Below are 26,236 nucleotides of genomic sequence, written 5' to 3' on the forward strand. Positions count from 1 at the left end.
TAGGTCACAGCTGAGTGTAACAAACTGACAGAAGCTCTGGGCCTTATGTGTTGGAAATACAGTCAGGATGCTTCTGCTGCACCTCAGCAGATTAGAGGGGGAGGGAGGATTGGAATTTGCGTGCTGTGTGAGACACCAGCATGTTGTGCACAGGGAGGGGAGGGTAGAGTTGTGCTGTTCAAAACTTCTGTCAGGGAAACATGGGAAAGAGGGAAGGACTCTTGCATTAGGGGGGTTAGACTGCTGATGTTAAAAGATGGTGTGTGTATGACTCTTTGAGTCACCTCGTGCTTGACTTTTTGAGCTAAGCTGCTCACTGCATTGCAAATTCTGCTATTTTAGCCTGGCCATAAAGAAGTATAATTTGATTAGTCTGTTTCTCCCTAAATATGAATCAGTCTCACTTGCACACCCCCTACACAGGACTGCTTACAAGTCAAAATGTATGTAGCAATCAGTTAAGCAAAGGGAGTGCAAAGAGAAGGTCAGCAGCAAATCCTACTATCACTAAATTTACCTAAAAAGGACTATAACTTTGTAGCATTTAGCATATTTTTTTAGTTGTTTCTATTGGTTGCAAATGTGAGAAAAAATATTCTGTGCAGTGTTGAGTGTAATCAATTATTGCTAAGCCAAAACTTCTATTATTGGAAAAACAGAGGGAGGGTAAGGTCTGGAATTTTGTGCCAAAGGCAAGGTATCAATGCATATGAAATCCAGTACCAAGCCCAGGACAGAAGCAGATCCTACTTTCCTAAACCTATAGTGTGGATTATTTCATCATTCCTAAGGTATGTATCTGCAGAAGAAGCAGGAAAGATATTACTTTGGAGGCATTTTTCATTAAAGGCTTTGATAGCTAGGATTAGACTCTGATTTGGTTATACATAAGGAATTAACCACCATCCTCTATAACTAGAACAATTTGAAAAAAGTTTTCTACAGACCCGTGGGACTGTGTTGGCAGCTGGAGAATGTTGTAGCAACTTAGCCTGGAAAACATGGAAGGAGGTGAGTCACCATAACCAACTTAGCATCAGATAGGCTGAGATAAATTTCCTCAGTTGTTCATGGTCAGAAGGAAATATCGCTTGCAGCTGCTACACCTGGTAGTCAAGTGCCAGTAAAGATTCTGGAGGAAGCTTAAGGCATGACCTGCAATATCAGTCTGATTATAGAGGTTTAGAAAGCAGCTGCATGAATATTTAAACTGATGGATTAACACAGTTTCTATGTATGTGTCAGGAACTGAATCAAGGCCCAGAGCTTGCAAGTGCTACTGGGAAAAGGATTTCCATACCATTTTACCCCAGGTAATAAGACACAGCTGAGAAGTGTTTTGCAAAGAACTTGTTGCTGCCTTCCCAGGAAAATATGAAACCTAATCTATTGCTGTCAATTTGGGTGTACAGGACAGATATAAAGACAGAATACAAAGTAACCACATGACTTCCCATTTGCCATTCATTCTCTAAGACCCAGTGTTGGTTTGTACCTACCAAAATAGGGAGAGTAACTTTCAGGAGTGTTACAGGAAGAAGTACTTCCACAGTTGTGATTTAGCTCTATGCAGTTATCCTATTTGTTGCTATCATAGCTAGGAAAGTGCTATAGGAATTCCCATGGCCACCAAAAAAAACATATCAGGTGAGAAATTCCAGCTTGTTTTATACATTCTTCTTCAGTAAGGATATTTAGTTATTTAAACAGTCTAGTCTTCTGTGCTGGTGCAGCAGCTTCACAGTTCCCTTATGGGACCCACCTTTCTGCTTTAAATTACTCGCTGCAGGGAAGAGTGCTATATCACTCATGGGAAATGCCATCTGTGGCACCTGGTGAGCCAGGGGTTGCATGGAAAAAGAGCAAATGGATGGGGTGCCTGTTGTTACTGGCCAGATAAAAAAAATGGTCCCGAGGCCTCTCTCTACCATCAGTTCAACCATGGTCCCAACTCCAACAAAATTCAGCTGTGCAGTGTGGATGTGATCTCTGAATTTCCTGTGGCTTTACCTGTGAATACAAAATACCACATTGGAGAGAACAGGGGTGCAACTGCTTTATGTTTTTCTTCATGGTGTTATTGACTTAATGCAATCTTTCACATTCCACCAGTGAGCTCAGGAACAGACTTTGTAAGCACAAAGGGATCTCACTAAACTCAGGTTTGACATTCATATGTAGCTGTGTAAAGCCCAATGCCACTTCATTAAGCAGTAAGGGGAACATTCTGCTTCTTTTAGTGTTCATTGTGCTCCATTTTTTCATTCCCAGAAGTGAAGCTGATTTCTGTAACAGTGCTGGAAACCACTTCTTTTCAGCAAATAGTTATCATCTTCATCTCTGATCCACGTTGTTTTTAGGATGTGGCTTCAGTGATATCTCTAAAAGAAAAGTTTTCTCCGATGGAGAAACATAACCTCTGGCAGCAATTTTCTATAAGCTACTAATAGAGACTGCTGCTGACTGTTCACTTTGACTAGTAAGTGAAGTAATATGCAAATTGTTTCTGTCATTAGAAGAATTAGTTTCAAAATCTGATAGAAAAAAACCTCCTTTAATCCACTATCAATCTGGAGCCACAACTCCCTGTTACACATCTACATAGTGACTGCCACAGCAGGCACATGACTTGGGTGTGCTTTTGTATAACAGATAGAAGTGAATGAAGACTACCTTCCCAAACATGTCTTTAGAGTCTTGTGGATCCATGCATACACAGTAAGCATGAAGCTTATGGTTCTTTTACAGTGGTTAGACCTACAAGGACCACTTATGCTGCTACAACCTTATTCTTAATATCCAACAGGTCCAGAGCCACATTTTGCATAAGCTGAAGCCAATTTCCTGTTGTAACTTGGAGGAACTGTCCTGCAGACCTAGTCTGAGTCCTACTCAAGGGCTTACATTTCTCTGCCTATCCTTTTACTCCTGTTATCTGCCCACAACACTACATGTTTATCCAGCTGAGGTTAACCTCAGAAAGTAAAGTGTGCAAACAATGCTAATGACAATTTTGGGAAGCAGTAAGGTCATGCAAATATAGTCATTTCTGATGGGACAAAAAGGTGTTTGTATCCTCTTTCTGCAACTTCCACTTTTAAAACTTATCTGCCAAGTAAATTCAATTGTCTTTTTCAAATCTAGAAAATGTAATGAAGTATGGAAAGCTTGTAGTGTAAGTGATTTAGGCTATATTCTGAAATAGGACTAAGAAATTCAGCTGGAATTGCTCATTGGAAACACTGTCCAAGAGCACTCACTGTCTCACATAAAGACTGTGTGACTTCTGCCTTCTCTGCTGATAGAAGTGTTTCCTGTATCTGCCCAGCAGAAGACTCCCTACTGTGGACCAGAGGGTGCTTCCCAACACTTAAAAATCCCAACTGGAGACATACTATATCATATTTGTAATTCAGGCAGGGCCTCCATTAGCATGGCCAACAACAGGGATTTCTTGAGTGCTCTGTTGACATCACGCAGGGTGTGGTGCAAGGTTATTAAACTGCCTCTGCCACTTAGTTTTCATCTGACACATGCTTAATTGTGAGGATGTCCTTCCTCTTATTAGTGTTTGAATCAGTCCCACTGTTGATGAGAGATATTGTCCAAATCATGTTATACAGTAAAAAGTATTTAAAGCCACAGCCATAATATTATGGTAGACACAAGTTTAGATGACATGTTGTCTCCTCACATTTCCCATCATTAGCCATGGATAGCACTGTCTTATTGCTGATGGGCAGAGATGCAGTAGTTGACATGGGATGGTGGCCTGGACACCACTGTGGAGAAAGGAGGGCTGCAGCATAGCTATAAGTGAGAGAGGGACTTTATTCAATGTTCTCTGTCATCTCCTGCTATTTCTATTAATTAAATGATAGGAGATTGGTGATGAAGGTAGAATGGGAATGTGAAAAAGAAGGAAACGTGTGAAACGAGTGGCTTCTTGACCTTGTTTAATGATTGAGGATGTTATACACTAGTAACTGTTGATCAAAGGTGCAGTGTTCAGATGCCAAACACTGAAATTAGAGTCTCGGGTCAAAAAAATGTTGATGTTCTTGCACGAGGAACAAATTTCATAAGCTACGTGGCTTTGCTATATCATAAATAGCTATAGTCCTTCCTTTCAGCTTTTAGTCCATCAGGGCACCAAATTGCAGTAACAGTTTCAAATCAGGGAAGCTCCTCCTAACCTCTGCTCCCCGAAGCCTACTTGTGAGTGCCAGCTCCAAGGAGCCAGGTAAATAAAGCACCTTGGGGAGTGGGAATGGAATAATTAAGTGTTGAAATAACCAGACTGGAAAACATATTGATGGCATTCACCTTTGCAAAACATCTACACTGCTTTCTGTAGGGAGCAGAGGCAGTTTTAAATGGCAGCTGGAGGCAATGACAGATCCTCTTCATTACTCCCCTCTGCATTACTGATGCAGACAGGGTCCTGAGAGAGGAAGGCCCTGGTTCATCCACAGTCCTGGTAAACAAGGCACATGGAAAATAAGATAAGCCATTCTTTCTAAAGCCAACCCATGTTCTGGTATGGGTTCCTGGAGAGCTCTGTACGTCCTGTTCTGGCAGAGTCCCTTTACATTAATTCCTAGAGGGAGTGTAATTCTCCCTACAGCTTAGTAAGTGCTGTGTTCAGCTTTATCTAAGCTCTCTTTTAAAAGAAGCACTGTTAGAGGTTAGTGGGAAACAGTAAACAAAAATAAGCATGCAGCAGCTAACGTAATTACGTGTTTGGGGCAGAGAGGAGCAGGTGCTCTTCTGGATGATAGCCACAGTTCAAAGCCTTAGTCCATCTGTTTTGTTGGGAGACTGCTGGCAGCTGATCTACAAATCTGGCCAATGCTGACAACTCTTATTTGGAGAGTAGCTGGCATGTGAGAGTGCATTTATGTTTGTAACTACAGTCAGGACAGCTAACAGGGTTAGGTACTCAATTGCAGCAACTTCTGCGTTGTTTATGTTTTGCTTTTTCTATTTTTTATTTTTACTTTAGTCCAGAATATTTTGGCAAAAATGGAAAGAGATAAACAGAAATTATATATGTGTATGTAAGTGTAGGTGTATGTGATTCTGGCTGGTGTGAACCTCTGCTTGGCTTGACACAGAAGAGTCTTTAACCAAGTTCTGCCATATCTCAGGTTAGCACTCTAGTCTCGACACTAAGTTTTGATGGTTCATTTTTCCCAAGTATTTTTCACTAATCTAAAGCTGTGTTGCACTAAAAGGGGGGAGACCTGTCCTCTCCACCTTTGCTTTGCAGACTTTTGGGCTCACACTAGTACCTGGCATGTTCAGCCAGTTCAGCTCACTAATCCAGCAAGAACCTGTCACTTGGCTTTGAAGGCTTTGTCTGCAGCCCAATCAGCTTGCTTCTACAGCTTAGAGAAGGAATGAGAAGTGACAGGAGAGGGAAGGGCCAGAATGTCTTTTTTCAGCAGTAATGCTGGTTCAAATCAGCTAAACTGCTTCGTAAACCACACACATAAATAGTTTCAACCTCTGTAAAGGTTTGAGTTCAATAGTTGTTTTAGCTAAAAACATTTCTGTAAGCTCTGGTAAAACTCTGTCTAGGTGCCAGTGGCCCTTAGCAGGAACTAAAACAGTTCTCTACCTGCTTATAGGGAAACAGCAGCTATCCCAAACCCAGAAACACTGGCAAATGTGAGCTGGGAGAGCCTGTACCCTGGGGAATGTTTAACCAGGAAGGCAAGCCCTGAACACCAAGTACCTCTGCTCTGCTGTGGAGGAAAGGGCAGCATGGCAAATGCACCACTGTGGTATTGACCTCTCCTGACTCAGGACCCTCTCTCTTCAGTACTGGGTTACTCCAGTTAGCAAATGGAGGAATGGCATCCATTGGTCTTTCCTTCTCTTCTCAAGTTCCCTGGGTACAGCTAATTCTGGTCCATCTGGTGATGATACAGCGTCAGTACTGAAGCAAGAAAAAGGAAGTTTGCTGTGCTCCTGCCTGTGCCACAGGATTCCTGTGGCACTGGTGAAGTCACAGAATCCACCCTTGAGCCAGCCCTCTGGTGTGCAGGCAGATAATAGTCCTACCCCGCCTGTGAGGGTTGGGCTGCAGCTCAGCACAGGGAGTGTTTCTAAAACTGGTTCAAGTCTCAGTGCTGCAGGAGCTCTCATCCTTCAAGCGACCATTACTTTTGCTAAACTCCTGAGAGCTGTACAGGGTCTGATGTGTTCCTGCAGCACTATGACAGATGTGGACCATACCACCCCACCTCAACAGGACCTAGGCTTTACATGCTGCAAAAAAACAAGCACTGGGAGGAGAGAGGCTAGCTGGAAATGAGGATGGAAAGGCACAGAACATGAAGAAGAAATATGGTATTACTCACCATTAAACATTTTTGAGCAAAACTCATCTGTGTGTCATCTGACCCCTTTCATCTCTTTCATTATACCCACTGGATATTTTTAGTCTATTGACATTTGGACTTGTTGCTTTCCTTCAGTTTGAAAAGAAGGGGGAAAAAATCCCTGATTTTACAGATATGCAGCAGCTGCTGCAAATGTTGCTTCCTAAACCAACATAATAAGCAAATTTAATTTAAATTCAAAGTACTGTTACAAAGCAAGTCTCAGTTTTCCATTTCTTGCACACCAAATACCACTGATAGTTTCAAGACCTGAATCTAGATCACTATGACTGGGAAAGCATTACAAAAACAAGCCAACAAATCATACTGTTTCTGTAAGTGAATCAGAAAGCATTTTCCCTAGTATTTTAACAAATCCTATGAATTTAAAGGATTCTCTGTAATCCTGCATTTGAAGAACAGTCTTCATTTAATCTGTTCACTCTGCACCCTCAAAGCAGCAGAATTGCCATGCGGTGGCTGACACATGGCCCAGGTTGTTTGCAGGGACCATTCTCCAGGGCAAGCCTTCCCAAGAAGGCACGTTTGCATTGACTTAGAAGACAGAAAATCAGCTTTATTGTCTGAAATGGAAAGGAAAAGAAACAAAAATTCCTCTGAGTGGAAAATTAAAGACAGGTGAGAAGGGCAAAACATGAGTGAGCAAATTTCCCAAAATAAACAGTTCTTCCAGGTTTTTGGATAGGCATTTGTGTATTTGAACAACTGTTTTATTCTTATTTCCCCTCTCCCCCTTAAGTGTTTGAAAGTGTTTTCTTTAAACTGTTCCAAACTAACTCTAGTAGTAAAGTACAGGGAAAAACCAAAAGAACATGTGTAGTGCTAAGCAGAGGAGTCTTCCAACCAGTCTGTTTGAAGACTCTTCCCTGCACTTTCAAGTATTTTATGCCCTTGTAGGAAAGAAACACTGAGTACCTTTGAGGACTGAACTGAGAAGTCTGAATGTTGAAGATTTTGTTGGAAGCAAAGATCTTCTCAGAGGAAATAATCTGTAGACACTTTCTTTCCTGATCTCATTTTCTTCTGCTAACATGGCCAGTAAGCCAGGCATTTTCACTGGTTAGGTATTAGTGATATTATTAGGGCAGGAGTGGGAGTGCAGTCCCATATTCTGAAGCCTAGTTTTTGTAAAGTAACAGGAACCTGACTTTTTGATTCCCCAAGAAGAGCTGTTTTTGCAGTGTTACCACATGCAGCTCCCACTGGTAGCCACTGGAATTTGATGAGTTTCTAAAGGCTGCCTTCCAACATCATCAACAACCAGGCATACAAAGCAGTGACCACCTCTGACCTCTTCCTGGCTGTAGCGGTTTGTTTATCAGTAGTGCTGAGAGAATAACATGCATGTCTGTCTGCAAGGACTCCTGTAAGGAGGCTGCTAGTAGCTGCCAGGAGCCTACAGACAGAGACAGATGTTGTCGCCCGACAATCTAAGCAGATAAGAAAGTTCAGTCTTGTCATCCAGGAGGAGTGGAAGGCAGTGTAAGGGACTTTCTGAGGGCATCCTTAGAGCTCTAATGTGGTCAGATATATGCCAGCTGAGTTTCTTGTAATTGCAATGGTCACGTAAAAAAGAAGAGGAAGTGCAAGTGCATACAGAGAGAGAAACGACTGTGTGAACCCTTGTCCGCTGAGAGTCAGTTACAAGCAACAGGCACCTGGCAGTGGAAAGATGCTTCCAGACACCCCTTACACAAGTTCTACTTTAAGTTAATGCAGAACTAGAGCCAAGAGCGGCTTTAATGCTTGCTTTCTCATCATTAAATGTTAGAATAGAATTTGCTGCTGCTTCTGTCCTAAAAGCCATCCACGCTAAAACTGCAGGTGCTGCACTTTGGAATGAATCATAGCGTAAATATTGCCACAGTCACTGCTCGTCACAAACAGGTTTATTTCAAAATGACCGTTGCAACATTCTTCCTTTGTTTGGCTGTTTTACAATTCTTCCTCGACTCCTGTCAGCACACTTGCTGTTTTGAGGTGAGATGGTCTTGTTTTGTCCCCTGTCACTCTTGGAGGTACAATCTGTACAAGTCACCCAAGAAAGGAGTTGAGGGCTCTTTCACACAGTTATTTTTTTTCCTCAATATATCCAGATATCTATTACATCCAATTTCCTGCACAACCTGCATGTGATGCATTCTGGTAAAATAAGGGGAGGTGTCTGGTGCAGGGAGACACTGGAGTGCACTGCTTCACTGACTTAAGTCTCTGCCTGGGGACACGGCATTGCACAATCACCAACTTGCATAGCACAACTCTGACCCCCAACTTCTCCCCTCACTGACCTCCTGTCAGTCTGCACAGGGGCTTCTGTAGAGATACAAAGGGTATTGCAACAGGAGGGATACATCTCATTAGAGGACCTTCAGCCATCCCACTGTCCCTTTGCAACACTATGCCTTCAGGCTATCTGTCAGCCAGGGTAAGAATCCAGTAAACAAGAACACAAATTGAAAAACAATGTTGTGACCTATTTAATGGGGAAAAGACTATGTGGACCCAAGCTACTGGCAAAACTTGTTTCGTTGCTGTAGCTGCTAGCCAAGTAAGTCATGCGTGGACACATGCATTTGAAGTCACTGTGCTAGTGGGGCTCCTGCTTCTCACATTTAAACCTCTCTGGAAATGCATGGTTGGACAGAAATATATGTAGGCACATGCTACTTCTGCTACAGTGACAAGTGTCTGAGAGTTGTGTCATCTTTCAAAGGGAAAGCATAATGCCTTTCTTGGTCAAGCACTGAGTGCCACCTCCATCCATGTTTGTGGTGTGTGAATTTAACCCTTTCTGACCAGACTCCATAATGAAGGTGGCTCTACAGAGAATGTCCTCCACACCATTTTCTGCCTCATGTTTTCAGTTACCTCCTCTGTGTAGATAGATAGCTGGACAACAATTTGAGAAGAAGGAAAACAAAAGTTTTCAGGTATGTTTAGAGCATAGGAGATGACTTTTTAGTCAAAAGGAGAGGGGGATGTGGAAAAAAACAAACACATCTGTTCCAGTCTGAGGAAACTCAGAAGAAATCAAGTTATTCCAGTGACAAAAGAAAACTCTACAGAGGCTGTAGGACAAGCAAGCATACAAAGCAAATTTTTCACTGTCTTCAGAACTGGGATGGCTGGATGTTCCTGCCAATGGCACCTACAGAAATGGGAAAGTGTTCTATTTTTAAAATGTGTATTAAATAATGGATTCCTCATGCAATATGTTGACCTTTAGTGATGATTCTTTCAGAATCTGTCAGACTACAGTAAAGACACAGAGGTAGCTGTGGGATCTTCTGCAAGAAATGAGAAAACCAGCTGTGGAGACAGGTGGCCAACATGGATGGCAGAAAAAGTAGTGGAAGGGCAGAACCAATGAATTTTCATTATTGTTGGAACTCTGTTTTGTCTCCTGTTCATTCTTTCCTCTCCATATCTCTTCCCATCCCCACTGAGCAAAAGAGAGCTGCGCCAGTCTGGAGCTGTAGGTGCTCAAATGGGGGAACACTGCAGTGCAGATGCCAAGCACATTTTGTGGCAGCTGTGGTCTCCCTGGCTTTTCTCCAGCAGAGGCTCTGGTTTGGTTTTCTTCTCTCCTATCAAACTGCTGCCTTCCAGGCAAGTTGGAGACTTCTCCCTTTCACACCTGACTTGCAATGGCCAATGTCCTCAAAAGATATAGGAGGAAAATAGACACATGGATGATGTGATGCCCTAGGTGTCATATTCTTCAGGGAAGAAAAACAAAGAGAATATACTGATAGTCTGTCTAAGGAGTGGGGCAGGACAAGTGTAAATCTCACCATTTATTTTGCATTGCCTACCTAGCAAAACTCTTACTCTTACTTCCACACTTTCATCTCAGCCTATGAAAGGATGCACAATAACATTGTGTGTGCTTCACTATGATTCATGTGAAACTTGAGTATTTTCCAATTTCCATAACAGGAATATGGAAAAAACTAGTTCTGCTGAATTTCTGCTCGCACTCCCTGTTTATTAAAAGTCCCTGCTTTGTGGCACACTCAGCAATTTAGTGAGAAAACACTGGGGTTAACTTCAAAAACCTGTTTGAGAAATGTGAGGTAACCCTAGTGGTTCCCAGAACCAGTGGGAGGGAGGAACAAAGTGGAAACACAGAGGAAAACAACAGGCAACAGGCACATGAATTATGCAGATACACAACTGCAAGTACATAACTGAAGGAAAGGATAAGGTTGTCCAGAGACTTGAGGATAAAACTGTTCCTGTATGATATATCTCACCTGCTTAGCATTCATAGAGCCACGGCCCGACTATCTGCAGTCTTATCAGAAAAAAAAACAAACCCACTGCACTCTGCAGCTGAGTTTCCGTGAATGTACCTTTGCTCTAGTATGTAAGAACAAGTAACCAGCATCCTCTTGAATTCCTCTGCTTGAGGAGGAGAACAGCAACAAGTCAGTCAAGACCTCATTGGGCCATAGACTGTTTTTTTCTCCTCTGAGCCTGTAGTGAATTCAAGATGCAGAAACTACATCTGAGTGAATTAATTACAAAGCCAGCTGATGAATTCTTGTTGTCTTTTTTTTTTTTTTGCATAAAACAAATGGTTCAGGGCCTTTTCAAAGAACGTACTAACAATTTATCTTAAAAAAGGGTGGGAGGGGGGAAAGTCAGCTTCAGAATTGGCTTTCATCTTCTGCCCCTAAAGTTTAGGCAGTGCTGCAGTGACACATATGCTGATTTGTCAGCCCAAGGAATTTATCTCCGCAACCAGGCTTTAGCTAGGAAAATATGTAGAAAATAGTCCTGACAGCTGTGTGAGGGTTTTATGGAGATGCTAGTCCTGAATTATTTTCAGGACTGATCCCCTACTCTCTCACAGGACTTAATTAACTTAATTAACATCGTTAGTTAATGTTGGTGGAAGAGGAAGGTATTCAATCAATGCAAAGCATTACCTTTTCTAGTGATACCATTACAGTGAGGTATTTTGTTATCTCCTTTTTATTTTGTTTTGATTATCTTCAATCAAGATCTAGCTGAAAAGATACAATGTTCATTAACACAATATCTAGGGTGGCTGCTGACATCTGCTTTTCTCAAAAGCTAGTGATAAGGTAGTGACACTTAATGAAATCAAATTTTATAGAGTCAATGGTCTTGCTGGAAAAGCTTGTGGACAGGAAAGAGGAAGAGATTATTTCTTCTCCTTTTTGCTTTGAAGAATTTGAGGCATAAAAGTGCATTATAAAGGCTTATGAACTGACTTGATGGGTGGAAAACTTAGGGAAAATGTTAAAAAATCCCATGTATTCTGCTTAAGCCAACTGTCAGTCGCTTCCAGGAACTCTGTCTTCATTTTCACTCTGCATGAGGAGCCATCAGCACACAACCTTTGTCATATGAGAAAAGGTTAAGAGAAAGACCACTGGCAGCAGAGGAGACTGTGGCTGAGGAAATGGACTTCCACCTCAATGAGGTTACCACGGGAGGAGCAAACAACCTTGGTGGCACTGGATTTGACAGGATCATCAGCAAGGCACAAAATTTGCCCCAAGTCCAGGTTAAAAGGGCATGTTACAGCCAGAACTAAAACATGCAGAGATCCATGCTAGCCATTCTACTATCATTTAAAAACATGTTTGTATCAATTCCAGTTTGCAAAGCTAATATGAAAAGCCAGACAGTTATCTGAGTCAGAATTTTCTAAACTGATTTAATGTTTCCAGTCCCCTTCAGACAAACAAGGCAACCAAAGACTTGAACACTGGGCAATCAGCAATGTTTTACATGTAGTTTTTAACTGTAGCCAAATACAGAAAGAAGTATGGGCCAGTCCCAGCTGGATTTTGCCACTTCTGCTTGGCTTGTCTTTCAGTGAGAAGTAAAGAAGAGGAGGAGAAAACAAATTTCTCCGTGGTATTGGGAATCTTACAAGCCAGCTCAACCAAGTCTAATCCAGTATTTGATTAGAGAATTCTGTAGTTTTAGTTTTAACTTCTGCTTCAAGGGGAGAAATTTTTAATACTATTATGAAGGACCATTTTAATTTAAATCATAGTATACTAAATGCAGAACATCACTAAAGTATATTTTTCCATTAATAATTTACTATTCTTTCTAGGCATTTTGATTTAAAATCTGTGAATGGTTTAGGACAGTACAAATTCAGTCCATCAAAGAACAGATGAAACAATGTGCGTGAACTTATATTTGAGTTATGGATATATTATTCCATGAAACAATTCCTGGTAACACAAAAAAACCCCACACTTCAAAGCCAATTCCAAAAATACTCTTCTTCTAGGAAAAATGAATAATTATAAAAAATATTTTAATATTTACATTGATATTTGCCACTGTACATATTGTCAAAATAGTCACAAAATAAGGTAAACTCTAGACTTCTAGTGAGTTGATTCTTTTGTATGTTTCTTCCTTTCTTCCTCCTTTTCTTTCTTTCTCTCTGTCTTCATCATAGTATTTGGAGATCAACATTTTGCGGACAGACTGTGAATGTACCTAGTTCCAGATCCAAGTGTCAGGACTGAGGGCCTCTGAAAATTTGCATTGAAACATGCAGCAAGGAAAGCCTCTGTCAGCAGATGTGGTAGCTAGAGCAGACTGTGTTCACCCTGGCAAACTAATTGTCCTACTGCATTCTCCTGACACATCTGCCAGCAGCTCCTGTGCCACCCCCCACCCCAGAGGGGCTTCCCTAGCTTTTGCCAATTAAAGAGCACTGAAGAGAGTCCAAACTCTTCTCCCTTAAACATAGCCTCTGTTTTGAACAGTTTTGAACAGTTGAACACAAAGTCTTTTAAAAAAAGTCAGCTGGGGGAGAGGAAGCAGCCAGTGCTGTTTGAATTGCAGTGTGTGCTCAACTGTCTGCCCTTTATGCTAATGGAAGGGTTTGGAACCACTATCAGGAGGCAAGAGAGCAGAAGGCAATCCAGGTACACAGCATCCGGACAGCCTCTGAACAAAGGGGTGTCATCAAACACCTTTCCAGCCATGGGCAAAGACCAAATTTTTGCATTAAATCATGGATATTGTAGGTAATGAGTTGGTTGCAAGCCAGTGTGTAAAACAGCTTACTTGGCTCATACCCAAGTCTTACTTTGAGTGATATAGCTCAGGGATGGAGGAATCTGCAAGTAAAGGACTCTGAGATGGGAATAGTGAGGCTTGGCTTGAACAGGTCTGACTATTAGGCAGCTGAGCCACAGTCCAGCACAGCTGTATGGTACTGTAGGCACGACAGTGACCACCCCATGCCAGCGCACTTTTCTAGTAATGCATGACCACACACCAAGCAATAGCCTGTTAAGAACAGAGGAAGACTCCGGTGACAAGATGAGAAGTGATCATATGAATGTTGTGTCAGTCACTCATGCTTTTCTACAAGCCCAAGGGCAAGGTCTAGTGAAATCCCTGTGGATGTTTCCCTATGGAGCAAGAGGAAATTGCAAAGGCTTATATATAGCTGTTCATAGACAAGTCAGAGAAGCAGCATTCAGCTGTCAGTTCTGCAGCTGCTGCACTATGTATGGCCTTGTCATGGAACCATCAAATCACTGCTGAGATGTGAAACAGTTTGCTAAAATATCTTGTTTCATGCTGGCCACTAACTGAAACAGCTTCATCTTACACCCAGATGAATGTCCTCTTGCACACACTCACAGTGGCTCATAGAGAACCATCACAGAAGTCCTTTACCTTTGCTGTACTGTCCTGAAGCTTAGGGTGTACATTTAGGATGCTTCACAGGTTGAGGGTGATCAAAGAAGGACAGATCAAAAGAAACTCTGCTCTCTTGATAGTGAGAAGATTCAAATCAAGCAGGTCCTTGGTGGCCAGAAAGACTTGGTGTAGTGTGTGCCTGCCACAGTGACTAAGCAGTTATTAAAATATATGAAATTATTATGTAAATCTGACAGCAGTTGCCACCATCCTGGGGGTCAATGGGCTGAGAATGCTTCTACTGAATCTCAGAGACTGGCAGGTGTGCTTTTCACTGATTTATACAATGTGTTCGCATTCCGCAAACTAGGTAACCCTTCCATTTATCTTGATTAGCAGAAATAGGAAAAAAGATGAATTATGATTTAACAAGGCTAATCGCAGTGTTGAAGAGCCTAGAGTTATCTCTCCATAGGTCATTCATTTGATTTCAGTGGCCACAACAGCATGGTACTGCTCCTTTTTCCTCAGTCCTGCTGTTTGTGAAGTAGGAATGGCAGCAGTTGTGAGTCACCACTGCTCTTACCCCAAAAGCAGATGCACTCATTTTCCTCTTACCTGATTTTCAGGAAAACAAACTTAAGATCCATATTTGATTGTTTCAATTGCCTCTCTCCTCTTCTGCAAGCACCTTTGTTTAACCTTCTCTCACATGATCTGTTAATGGAGCCCAGCCTGTAACTTCAAAGTTTAAAAATAATTCCTCACCTCACTCACAGTCTCTAACCTTATCATGGGAAATGCTTTCCAGCATGTCAGCTTGCCCTTTAGACACTACTGCTCCAAGAACAACAGGAGACAGACAGATCTGTCTTTCATGCTTTGCAACTGTTGACAATGGCTTGCAAAAGAACGAACATTTTACTCAAGCACTTAAAGATTTATAATTCTCTAACTTTATTACTGCTTCCATTTCAAAAAAGGAATGTTGGATCATTGTTTAAAACAAAATGTGAGTTCATATATTAAATAGTATATGAAATCCTCTCGAAACCTTTGAAATCTGCCAAAATGCCTTCACTCTGATCTCTAGAGTACACATGGGCAGTAAAAAAATAGTCTTGGTCAGAGGAACTTTACAATACAGACAAGATTTGCAATTTCCAACTTGTTACAATAAAATTTTAAATTAGGAGAGTCAGGAAATGGTAACTACTTTAGAGTAAAAATTATCTCTTAGTAAAAAATATCCTCCTTAGTATAAGGAGGATTTAAAGGACCAATGTCCTTTAAATTGTAGAGAAACATCAATACAACATGGAAATTGTTCTGTATTTGTGGGCTTCTACGTCAGCAATTCAAGACAATATTTCTCCGCATCCTCCCACTATTTCCCCTGGTTGACTTTCAAAATCATAAATCTCCCAAAACACAGAAATTACTACCTGCCAGAAATTAGGAGGAAACACTGAGTAATGAATGAGGAATCAATCAAACTGAAGTTTAAAATTTTAAGTATGTGAGTTACACCATGGTCAAAGCTTCAAAGCCGACTTCAGATATGACTCAGTATAAAAAATATGACCTCTATAAAAAAACCCAAAACACATTAAGGTAAAAGAAAAAGAAAAAAAGAAACCAAAAGAACTCTTTTTTTCCCCACATACAAAAAAATATTTTCATGAGAAAACTTCACAGGAAAGTAATACTGCTTTGCTTTTGAGAAATTCCTAACCCTGAAGTAGAGGTGGTACTAGGACTCCCACCCGCTCTTTCCTGCAGGGCAAGAAATCCGTTGCATCATTCCTCGACTCCTGTGACCAGGTAAGACATTGAGATGCAAACGAAGTTGTCTTTGCCTTGTGGACCAGCAAAGAAGCTGGAATGTGGTTTCTTATCTAGCACTTGGGTGAGGAAATGGTTATTCTGGGAGATCACAAGACCTGAAAACAAAGAGGAGTTTCAGAAGGATTGTGTCACTGCTCCCCAGCCATCTCCCAAGTTTTCAGAACTTTCACAGAACCCTATCTGTGTTCTCTCGAAGCAAATGCTGCTTCCTTTTCTAACCTAATAATGATGAAAGTAACTTCATTATGAGTGCTCCAGCTGAAGCACAGTTTAAATCTGATATTGTATTAGGGAGAATCCAAAACAAAGATTCTTAAGTAGGTACTTATGAACGAACCTTGTTAATGCCAGAGGGAAACTCCAGATCTCTGGTGAGGAATGCCTAAGTTGTGGAGGTAGGCTGGTTATTTTCATGGAGCTGCAAGGAAGAAGAGAAACCACTCATAGTTTTTTGGTAGCCTTTTTATCAGACATGTTCAAATCAATTTAGGTGAAAAAATATCTGCAGTTCCTAAAACTTTTCTGAACATGCTACTACAAATAAGTACAAAGTGAGCAGCATTTCTTATGGAAATGGAAGTTGGACAGTGAAAGCTTGCTGTGAAATACGCTAATTTGCATTTGAGGCTAGACAACACTTTAAGGTGCATCTTGAGAGACCATTCTGCTGTAGAAGTCCATTCTTAAGCTATAGTGTAGTAAGGTGAAATGACAGAAACCAAATTTAAGGCAGAGGACTTTAATCTGGTATAAACAAACCTGTTCACAGTCATAGCTTTTTCACAGATCAATGGTTTCACAGAATATTCAGAGCTGGAAGGGACCTGCAAGGATCATCAAGTCCAACTCTTAAGTGAATGGCCCATACGGGGTTCCTGTGACCTTGGCATTATTAGCACCATGCTCTAACTAACTCAGCTAATCTCTTGTTATCTCTTAAGTAAGCCAGTTCAGTATTTTAATTCCATCAATAAAAATCCTGAATTTAGTCTTCACAGTAATACTAAGATCCATGTTTGACTAAATAAAATGTCCTTCCTTTGCTGTTTAGATAAAATGTCATACAAACAAACCCCTTGTTTTTACTTCAGTAAGGATCATGGCTCATGAGTTACCTTGAGATTGCTGGTCCGTGGCAGCTGCTTGTGCACACAGAATTGTCACAGTTGAGTGTAACATAGCTTATTCTGTTTACATTGCTCAGATGTTTTTCACATATTGCCAGCCTCCTGTAGCTTTGCAAGTCAACTGCCATTGCAAAGGAGCTTAACTTCTCTGATTTCTGGGTTGCCAATATGCAGATTGGCCCTCTCCTCTGTGCATTCATATCAGGACAATAAAGAAGGGCGAGGATTTAAACGTACAAAACAAATTTCAAAAGCCTGGATTCTAATACGAAGAGCAGTTCCAAAGGGGGAGGACTGTGCTGCACACCTGCAACGTGCAGTGGTACATCTCATATTGATGAGATGTGTCCCTGGAAATCAATGCTTAATTGACTCCTCCAACTGCAGAGGCGACACACTGCTACACTAAGTTCTTGGGACTATTTAGAAATGCACAGCCTCTGTTATCTGGTAACTTGAAAGGCCTGATGGCTACAGGGAAATTGGCAAACCTTCAGCTGCTACAATGGTGACATGATCAGTTATTAAAAGGTGGTGTCCTTACATTTTAGAAGAGTAGTTGCCTTTGGCAAAACAGCTAGAGGTTTGCATATAGAGAGTTCCTCAAAAGCTGGTTTTTTTCAAAGCAATTTGGAAAGTTACCCTCCAAAAGGAAGAGATCTAAAGTAATGGGCAAGTGTCTTTTTGCTTCCAAGTTTTGATCTTTAGATTACTGCAGACAGAACTCTGACTACTGCGATTAGCATGGCTAGCTAGATCTCCTATGGACTGGATGGTATGGCTTCAGCTAAGCTTTTAAGCAAATGAAATGAAGGAGCTCTTGATTTCACTCCTTCTCTCTGCTAACCCAGAAGGTGTGCATTGCTCAGTCCCCACATAGATGTTTTCAACAGGGCAAAGGCCACTACAGCTGATGTGACTGCAGCATGCTGTCACAAGGTTGCACAGTTTGATAGAAAATTATTTCTAGCAGTATCTGCCCAGTTACCTGTAACTGCTGACACTGACCCTATTCTGTTGACTTCAGCAGACCACCAACACACTGGAATTGCAGTTTGGCTTCTGAACACATCATGGTGCACAGGCAGGAGCAGTAGGGACAGTGACAGGGGGCTGTCTAGTAGTTGTGTAATAACAGTGTTTTTACCTTGGCTGAACAGCTGCTGCAAAATGACGGGCAGCCTTTATGTTGATAACAATATAATACAGTTCTCAGAGAGCATATGTGCATCCAGGATTTGGAGGTAGTCCTAAGCCAGCTTCTTATCAAAGGTTTCTAAATGGCACCTTTGTGATGACCAAGTTCTGACCATGGCTGTTGCTGTGCAGATTTCCCTTGTATATGCTTACATGGTTCTGCACCTGGGGTCCTAGGCTTCCTTAGGAAAATACCTGGGGAACTGATATATCCACACAACAGTTATTACTCAGTACATGCCTAAGTAAACGTGCTGAAGGTGAAAGTATTCCTGTCTCCTTCAAGGATTTCAACAAATTGTCAGCTAAGGTTTCCCTATGTACAGCTAAACTTTTAGAGTGAACATACCTTCAGAGTAAAAATGGACTTGTGTGTGCATGTGTATGTGTGTGTGTACGTGCACTAAAAGTATTCACTAGGAGAGGTAGCACAGTGGTATCACATGCTAGCTGACTGCATGGTAACTTCCCCAAGGAGATACGACCTCATAACATCCAGAAGAGCATCAGTTTGTCTTAGTGCATCTTAGGGTGCATTACAGAGCAGCAGACATGTGATTTGTGGTGCCAGACCTTCTGTAATTTAGACCTTACCTCCTGTCATGCTAGCTAAACATCTTGTCCTTCTAGAAAAGAAGTCCTTGTCTGTAGTTTATTGATTTACTTGTAGCCTCTCAAAGCTCATTTGATTTTGATACTAGATACAATTGCAGAAACAAAGCTGACCTAAACAGGACTGAGAAATCTGATAGCATGGAAAATGTCAGCAAAAAGCTATTAAGTAAAAACTTTTCAAATGCCACACATTAAAAAAACAAAAAAACAAAACAAAACAAAACAAACAAACAAAAAACAAAACAAGCCCTAAAAAACCCTATTTATGAGTTAATCAAACTACAGGAAGTTCATCTAACTCTCCTGAGGTCTTCAAATGTGTCTTGATTATGCAGTAAAAACTTTCATGGTGGAAAGATACTAACAGAAAGGAGACTTGCACAAGTACTTTGAAAAGACAAGACAAACCCTCCAACACATCTTTATGTATTTGGCTCTGCGGGGCTTCCTTGGCCAAACACTGCTACTGAGATAATCTGGCTAAGGAAATCTATTGCTTGTTTTAGCAACACAACTATGTATACTGAGACATCAGAAAACGGAGAAGTTCATATAATATGATTTTTTTTTTGCTGTTGTGCAACAGTTCTACAAACCCTGTTTTTTACTCTAAATACACGCTCTCAAGTTTGTAAGCTACAGCCATCAGCTGGCTTTACAAGAGCTTAAAGATGAACCTCGCATAGCTCTTGCAGTTATTCTACTACTAGAAACTGTTAAACATCAAAGTTTATCTACTACTGCTTATTGCAATGCTGCGTACTGCTACCACAAGTCCATGTGTAAGCCTTTTAATATCTCACCTGTGCTGCAACTCTTGGTGTCATAGTGTTTTCCAGTAGGCATTAGTGGACGCTATGCATACAAACACTAGCCACATGGCAAAAAAAAAAGAAAAAAAAAGGCAGTTTTCAGATCTTAAATCACAGGGGAATAAAAAGGACTTTCATGGAAATGCTTCTGTTACCAGTGTCGCCGCCAAGCCACTGGGACGGTGCGCTCACACCTGCCTGGCCGCAGCCTCAGAGAAACGGCCCTGCCTGCCGTGTTCCACAAAGCCGCGCAGTTGCAGGGGCAGCAGCTCTCCCAGGGAGAAGGAGGGGGCTCGGGGTGTCGGAGGGACCGAGGGCCAGGGACAGCCAGGGCAGCACGGGAGCCGCCTCGCCAGCCTTCCCCGAGCAGGAGGTATTACCGGGAGCATGAGGACGGGGCTGGGGCTGCCAGCATCCGCCATTCATGTCTCTTTACCTCCAGACTTTGTTTTTCCTTCGCTCTGCCAGCTGCCCGCTTTAAGTTCCCCCGGGTTAAATTCCAGCAGGCTTAGCGTGCTGCCACCATCTCCGGTCCGACAGCGCTCAGAATAAATACTTAGACAAACATTGCCCAAAGTAGCAGCTCCGGCGGTGCGGAACGGTCCCGGGGCGACCCCGCATCGCCCGCTAGAACCCCCCGCCCGGTCCCCGCGGTGCTGCGGGGACAACCCGGGCAGACCCCGCCCCGGGCCCGGCGGGAGGTGCGGACCGGACCGGCCGCCAATGGGCGCGGCGGGGCGGGCACGGCCGCGGCGGGGATAAGAGGGGCCGCAGAGAAGGAGCGTTGTCGGATCTGGTAGTCTGTCGGTAAAGAGGTGGGCACTGTGGAGCGAGGCGAGAGGGGGCTGCGAGGCGGGGGAAGGGGGGCTGCGAGGCGGGGGAAGGGGGGCTGCGAGGCGGGGGAAGGGGGGCTGCGAGGCGGGGGAAGGGGGGCTGCGAGGCGGGGGAAGGGGGGCTGCGAGGCGGGGGAAGGGGGTCTGCGAGGCGGGGGGGGCTGGCCTCGGCTGTGTCCTTGTCCCTGTCCTTGTCCCGCAGTGGGGGCCTTGTCCTGCCGGGAAGGGGCCGCCATTCCAGCCGCCTCCTCGGGAGGCTGCCGGCTACCCGCCCGCATCCCGGCCGCGCCACCCGAGCTTGTTTACAGCCGCGGCGAGGGTGGCCGGCGCGGTGCGCGGGTGCTCGGCCCTGCCGATCGTGTGGCGGGGGCGCGGAGGGCGCGCGGTGCGGCCGCGGGTCCGGCTCCCCTTCCGTGCTTGGAGCTGTGGAGCTCAGGGAGCCCTGCCTGACCCCTCTTCCTCCGTCCCCGGCAGATCTGCCAGCATGAACCCGTTCCTAACTGCGCTCAGCCTCTGCTTGGGCCTGGCTCTCGGTGCGCCGAGGCTGGACCCCGATCTGGATGGGCACTGGCAGCTGTGGAAGTCGTGGCACAACAAGGACTACCATGAGGTGAGCCCCGGGGTTTGTGCTCGGCTGGGCCAGCACTGAGCGCACGCAGCTGGGCCCCGCCAGCTGAGTCATGTCTGCTTTGTTGCGACGCCGGCTGTGGGCTGCGCTTGGGAAGGATAAATCCCCCTCTTTTCAGCTCCCTTTCCTGTGCTTGTGCATAGACTCAGCCGCACTATACTCCTTTTTGTTACAAACGCGGCAAAAAGACCACCTCTTAAACAGTGTTCAGACTTCCCATTCGAGTAGTCTAAATTTGCCCGAGTATGGGAGCCTTAACAAAGCTCGTTGTCATAGAAGTGAACTTTGGACTGCCTCTCTAAAGTATGCTGGTTTTTTGCCCCTCAGAGAGAGGAGAGCTGGAGGAGAGTGGTGTGGGAGAAGAACTTGAAAATGATTGAACTCCATAATCTGGATCACACATTAGGAAAACACAGCTACAGGTTGGGAATGAATCAGTTTGGTGACATGGTATGTATAGAGGCATGAAATGTATTGTCCTAGATGGTAGTGTTTAATAGATGATGAATGCATACATTGAATTGTTTTTCAGACAACTGAGGAGTTCAGACAGCTGGTGAATGGTTATGTACACAAGAAGTCAGAAAGAAAGTACAGAGGATCCCAGTTTCTTGAGCCCAGTTTCCTGGAAGTACCACGATCAGTAGACTGGCGAGAGAAGGGATATGTAACTCCAGTTAAAGACCAGGTACTATCTGTTGGTAGATTTCTAACCAGTTACAGGTCGAGTTTCCTGAATGCTACATCCACTTCCATAGAGGAAAAACACTGTGTACCTGTTTAATGAAGCCTAGTACAAGCTTACTGGATTAAGTACCATTTTGTTAAAACTGATGTACCTCTTTAAGACTTTTTAGGACTTTTGTACTAAATGTCTCAGAATTCAGCAGCATCTTCATTTGTATGTGTTAAGAGTGTGCAAGCAGAATTGGTCTTGTGACTTTTGTCTTTCTTGCTTAGATAAGTGATAAGGGAAATATAATTGCCTAGTTTGTCTGGATTCGCAACTTGTGATTTCATTTTATACCTCAGGGTCAGTGTGGCTCTTGCTGGGCTTTCAGCACAACAGGAGCTCTTGAAGGGCAGCACTTCAGAAAAACTGGCAAACTTGTTTCACTGAGTGAGCAGAATCTAGTGGACTGTTCTCGCCCTGAAGGGAATCAAGGCTGCAATGGTGGTCTCATGGACCAGGCTTTCCAGTATGTGCAGGATAATGGGGGCATTGATTCTGAGGAATCCTACCCATACACTGCAAAGGTAAGTGTAATAGCTAAACTTGTATTGCCGGTGTCATGTTTTTTGTGTGGAGAAGCTGTGTGTTGGAAAACTCATACCTAGAAAGGAAAATGTCTTTGTAGTGATCAGTAAATCTGTTCTTCCTGTTGCATCTTTGCTAAGATAACTTAGCACAACTACTAGCTGTGATTCCAGTAGGAATCACATACTGCGCTGGTCTTTGTGGTCAAAGTCCAGCCAGACCAGTTAGAAAAACTGGAGCAAATATTTTTATTCCTCCCCCTCGTTGTTGCCTATCAGACATCATGCCTTATCTTGGTTGCCACACCAAACCAGGAACCCAGCCCTTGTCAATCATGCTACTTACTTGGTAGGGAAGCAATTTTTTTTCCCATAGTTGACCTGTTACAGAGTTGGTACCTATACACCACCTAATTCTTGTTGCTAGTGTCATTTTTTTGTAACAGTTGTTGGCAATGCCTTAAGTTCTACTTCTGGACTAAATGCACATAAATTAAGGTAATGGACAGACTTTTAAAATACCTCTAGTGATCCATCAAATGTTAAACAGATATAAGAGGACAAAAGAGCATAATAAATCGTGGTATCACCTGAGAGGACATGGTTTGAGGTTTTTGCCACTTAGGAGTTCTGCTCAAAATAGAGGATCTATTCTTGCAGCTTCTTTTGTGCTGTCTGAATGGGCAATAGGGATGCCATTTGTTGTGAACAACACAGAAGCCTTTGGATTTGGGTTCCTGTTCACCTGTGTCCTGAAATCTCAACTTTTCCTAATGTTGGCTGTTCTAGAGATCCCAGTTCATTATAGAAAATTCCTAACTTGTCAAGTACAAAAAGTAAGCAATTGAGCTGTACTCTGTTCCTTTAGTTGGAAAAACAATTTTAGTACTCATCTACAGTGCAGGTAAGGGAAGGATGTGCTTGCTTGAATCAGTTTCACATGACCTGACTTCCAAACTAGGCCTCGCCTCTCTCCTGAGGTAAATGTGTGTGGCACCAACAGTTTTGGCTTACTGTAAAAAAAAAAAAAAAAGTAATGTGAAGAAGCACAAAATACACAAATGTATTTTTGGAATGTAAGGTTATGTAATACAAATTACTAACATTTGAATCATTCTGTACGTAATTTCAAACTATCATAGTCTAAAATTGTGGATTTTAGTGCTTGCTCAACAAGCAGTTTCGGGATTGCTTTGTAATTAATGAATACTTGGCTCTCTTCCATTGGCCATTAGTGCATTCTGGATTCTTTCCTCCCTGGAAAGATATGTCCTGCCCACCAAAGAGGGCAGAGTTCCAGAATATTATGGTTTTCTGCATCCCAGTAAAGCTGCTTTTTTTTGGGGGGGGCGGGCTCCGCTGTCCTTTATTTTTCTGTACTTCTGAGAAACTCAGAAGCAGCTTCTGTATTCCCCTTCTGTTCTCCTTTCAAAGCACTGCTGAAGCAACTGGAACCTTTTCACTCCCTTGTTTTCAAGGCAGGAAAGTCTCAGAATGTCTGGTAGTTCTGTGCTCACCTGTGTGTTAAGTGGAGAACTGTGTAATAACTACAGCTTTTTATATTTAGGATGATGAAGACTGTCGCTACAAGGCAGAATACAATGCTGCTAATGACACTGGCTTTGTTGACATCCCTCAAGGACACGAAAGAGCTCTCATGAAAGCAGTTGCAGCTGTGGGTCCAGTGTCTGTTGCTATTGATGCAGGCCATACTTCATTCCAGTTCTATCAGTCAGGTGAGGATTTAATAACTTCCATTTCTCTTACATACATGTGTACTTGTCCCTCAGTTTCTGCCATGTTACACTTATGACTCCTTCCTCTAACTTTCAAGAGGCTGTGAACATTTAATTTGAAATATACAAAGCTTCTGGTGAGGGGAAAGGGTTTTCTGCTGATGAGCTTGATCACATGTGACCTTACGCCTTCACAGGTATCTACTATGAACCAGATTGCAGCAGTGAAGACTTGGACCATGGTGTTCTGGTTGTAGGTTATGGCTTTGAGGGGGAAGATGTAGATGGGAAGAAATACTGGATTGTTAAGAACAGGTAAGATCTGTCTGTCATGCACCCAGGAGAGAAGGGGAAGGTAGTTTGTCACTTGTAAGGGGGGGAGGTAGGGAGACTACAGTAGTTAAAAACCTATGTGTGGAAAATCTGGAGACTGTTTTCAGACTGTATTCTGTAACAAAGGTTAAATCCAACTCACACTGATGGCAGCCTAATAAAGTAAGCCCAAAGCAGCAAATTCAGTCTTCTGCTTTTTCAGTTAATTTAAGGAGGGTCAGTACTGAAACAACCTGTGCAGCTTGTAGATATTAAAGAAGTGGGGCAGAGGGGAGCAGGAGGAAACCGTATTGTGGGGGTGTAATGGATTTTTTTTTTTTGAAAGCAGGGTGCTTTTCACTTGTCTGAAATAGGATAACACCTGAACTTAATTAGCTCCTAAGTTGGGGAAAAACAATAAAGTAATGCCAAAGGGCACATCACATGAGCTTGTCTCATTTTCTCAGCCTTACTGGGGCACACCCTCAAATGCTGCTTGCAATCTCTGACTTCCCTTAAAGTTGGCTGGGAGCAGTCTGAGCTTCAGGCATCTGTAATTCAAAATTTGCACCTCAGTGTGACTACCTAGTGAGAGAATGGCTGTGTCCTTAATTTCTGTGAGCTTGGGGTGCCTTTTCTGTAACATGCATTTAATTGCTGGAAAACACTTTAGGTTTTGGCTGCAGCTATCTTGATTTTTCTCCATAAATGTGGAAGGCAGCAGTTTTCAGTTTAAACATTGGGGCAGTAAATAAGTATCTTCTGAATATATAAACAAACCCTTTGCTTTTGTTTTCAGCTGGGGTGAGAAGTGGGGTGACAAAGGATATATCTACATGGCCAAGGACAGGAAGAACCACTGTGGAATAGCAACAGCTGCTAGCTATCCACTTGTATAATTTGAAGACTGAACATTTCAGTACAAGAGGGGATTTAAACTGAATGACCAAACCCATGTTCACACATGTGGTAGACTTGTGTCTTTCAAAACTCAACTTGATTTTTTAACCTTTTGAAATATATTTTAAATGTTGGTGACATGCCACTTGTTTTAAATTAATGTAAATGTTGGTATGTAAACAGCTTGTAATATTGCTGGCTTTTGACTGCTTAATCCAATAGATTCTTTGTATTTTTCCTTTTTTTAAATTGCAATGTGCCCAACGGTTTACTTTTTAAATAAATACTTAAATTCCACTGTGTACAGATGACTTGGCTTTTTAGTCTGTGTTTTTTTCACTTGGGAACAGGCATCCTAAATCATACTCTCTGAGCTGAAGGCTATATGTGTGCCTGTCTTCATTTATCACTAAAATGCAATACTATCTGGGAATGGCTAATAGCTGTTATAAAAAGGAGTGTAGGATTTATTATTTATGGATTATTACATATTATTTAAAATGGGAAGTGGAAAAATAGTAATATCTCTGGTTCTTTGTGTCTCATAACAAAGATCTTCAGTCTTGTCATCTTCTGCATGAAGCATCTGATCTTCACTTGCTTTTCATTCTGTCAGTATTTTCTTAACAGCGCCTCAAAGTACCACACTGGTATAGTTTGATTGGCTGTATCCTTTTGAGCATTATAGGATAGAGTAGGAACACACAAAGCACACCTGGAGTGTTCAAAGAGCTTGTTTCTTAAATGATGCAGGACACTAAATACTGTCTTTCCCACCTGTACCAGCTTCAGCTGCGAAAAGAAGGGATGTGAGGGAGAAATTATGTCCCTGTGGAAAGTGAAGTTGGGCCCCTCTGTTTAATACCTGTATATATGCTGGCTGATTTAACTGAGGTAACTTA

The 26,236-nt window shown here is 42.6% G+C and overlaps 1 protein-coding gene and 1 long non-coding RNA gene across 3 annotated transcripts; one reads left to right on the forward strand and one right to left on the reverse strand.

Moving 5' to 3' along the window:
• Positions 1-3,761: 3,761 nt before the first annotated feature.
• Positions 3,762-20,297, reverse strand: LOC135406838 (uncharacterized). Of its 2 annotated transcripts, XR_010426518.1 has the most exons (5): positions 20,105-20,297; positions 19,660-19,726; positions 16,255-16,335; positions 14,688-16,012; positions 3,762-4,477 (listed from the first exon to the last, which is right to left on the reverse strand). It is a non-coding gene; the product is annotated as an uncharacterized LOC135406838 (long non-coding RNA). The 2 variants fall into 2 exon arrangements; XR_010426519.1 differs by lacking the exons at positions 14,688-16,012; positions 16,255-16,335; positions 19,660-19,726; positions 20,105-20,297 and adding exons at positions 5,741-5,921; positions 6,070-6,207.
• A 684-nt stretch (positions 20,298-20,981) lies between these two features.
• CTSL (cathepsin L) lies at positions 20,982-25,645 on the forward strand. The gene is made up of 7 exons (XM_064641305.1): positions 20,982-21,111; positions 21,457-21,579; positions 21,662-21,817; positions 22,162-22,386; positions 23,954-24,122; positions 24,320-24,437; positions 25,234-25,645. Exons 1-7 carry the CDS (start codon positions 20,986-20,988, stop codon positions 25,331-25,333), a joined length of 1,017 nt encoding a protein of 338 aa, XP_064497375.1. The 5' UTR covers positions 20,982-20,985; the 3' UTR covers positions 25,334-25,645.
• Positions 25,646-26,236: the final 591 nt, after the last annotated feature.

This window comes from Pseudopipra pipra, chromosome Z, assembly GCF_036250125.1.
Source record: "Pseudopipra pipra isolate bDixPip1 chromosome Z, bDixPip1.hap1, whole genome shotgun sequence".
Taxonomy (NCBI): domain Eukaryota; kingdom Metazoa; phylum Chordata; class Aves; order Passeriformes; family Pipridae; genus Pseudopipra; species Pseudopipra pipra.

Bases quoted from the DNA above. Each gene is read 5' to 3' on its own strand.
- CTSL (XM_064641305.1), top strand. From the start codon at position 20,986: ATGAACCCGTTCCTAACTGCGCTCAGCCTCTGCTTGGGCCTGGCTCTC. The intron at 21,112-21,456 runs GTGAGCCCCGGG...TTTGCCCCTCAG, and splicing joins ACAACAAGGACTACCATGAG to AGAGAGGAGAGCTGGAGGAG. The intron at 22,387-23,953 runs GTAAGTGTAATA...TTTTATATTTAG, and splicing joins CCTACCCATACACTGCAAAG to GATGATGAAGACTGTCGCTA.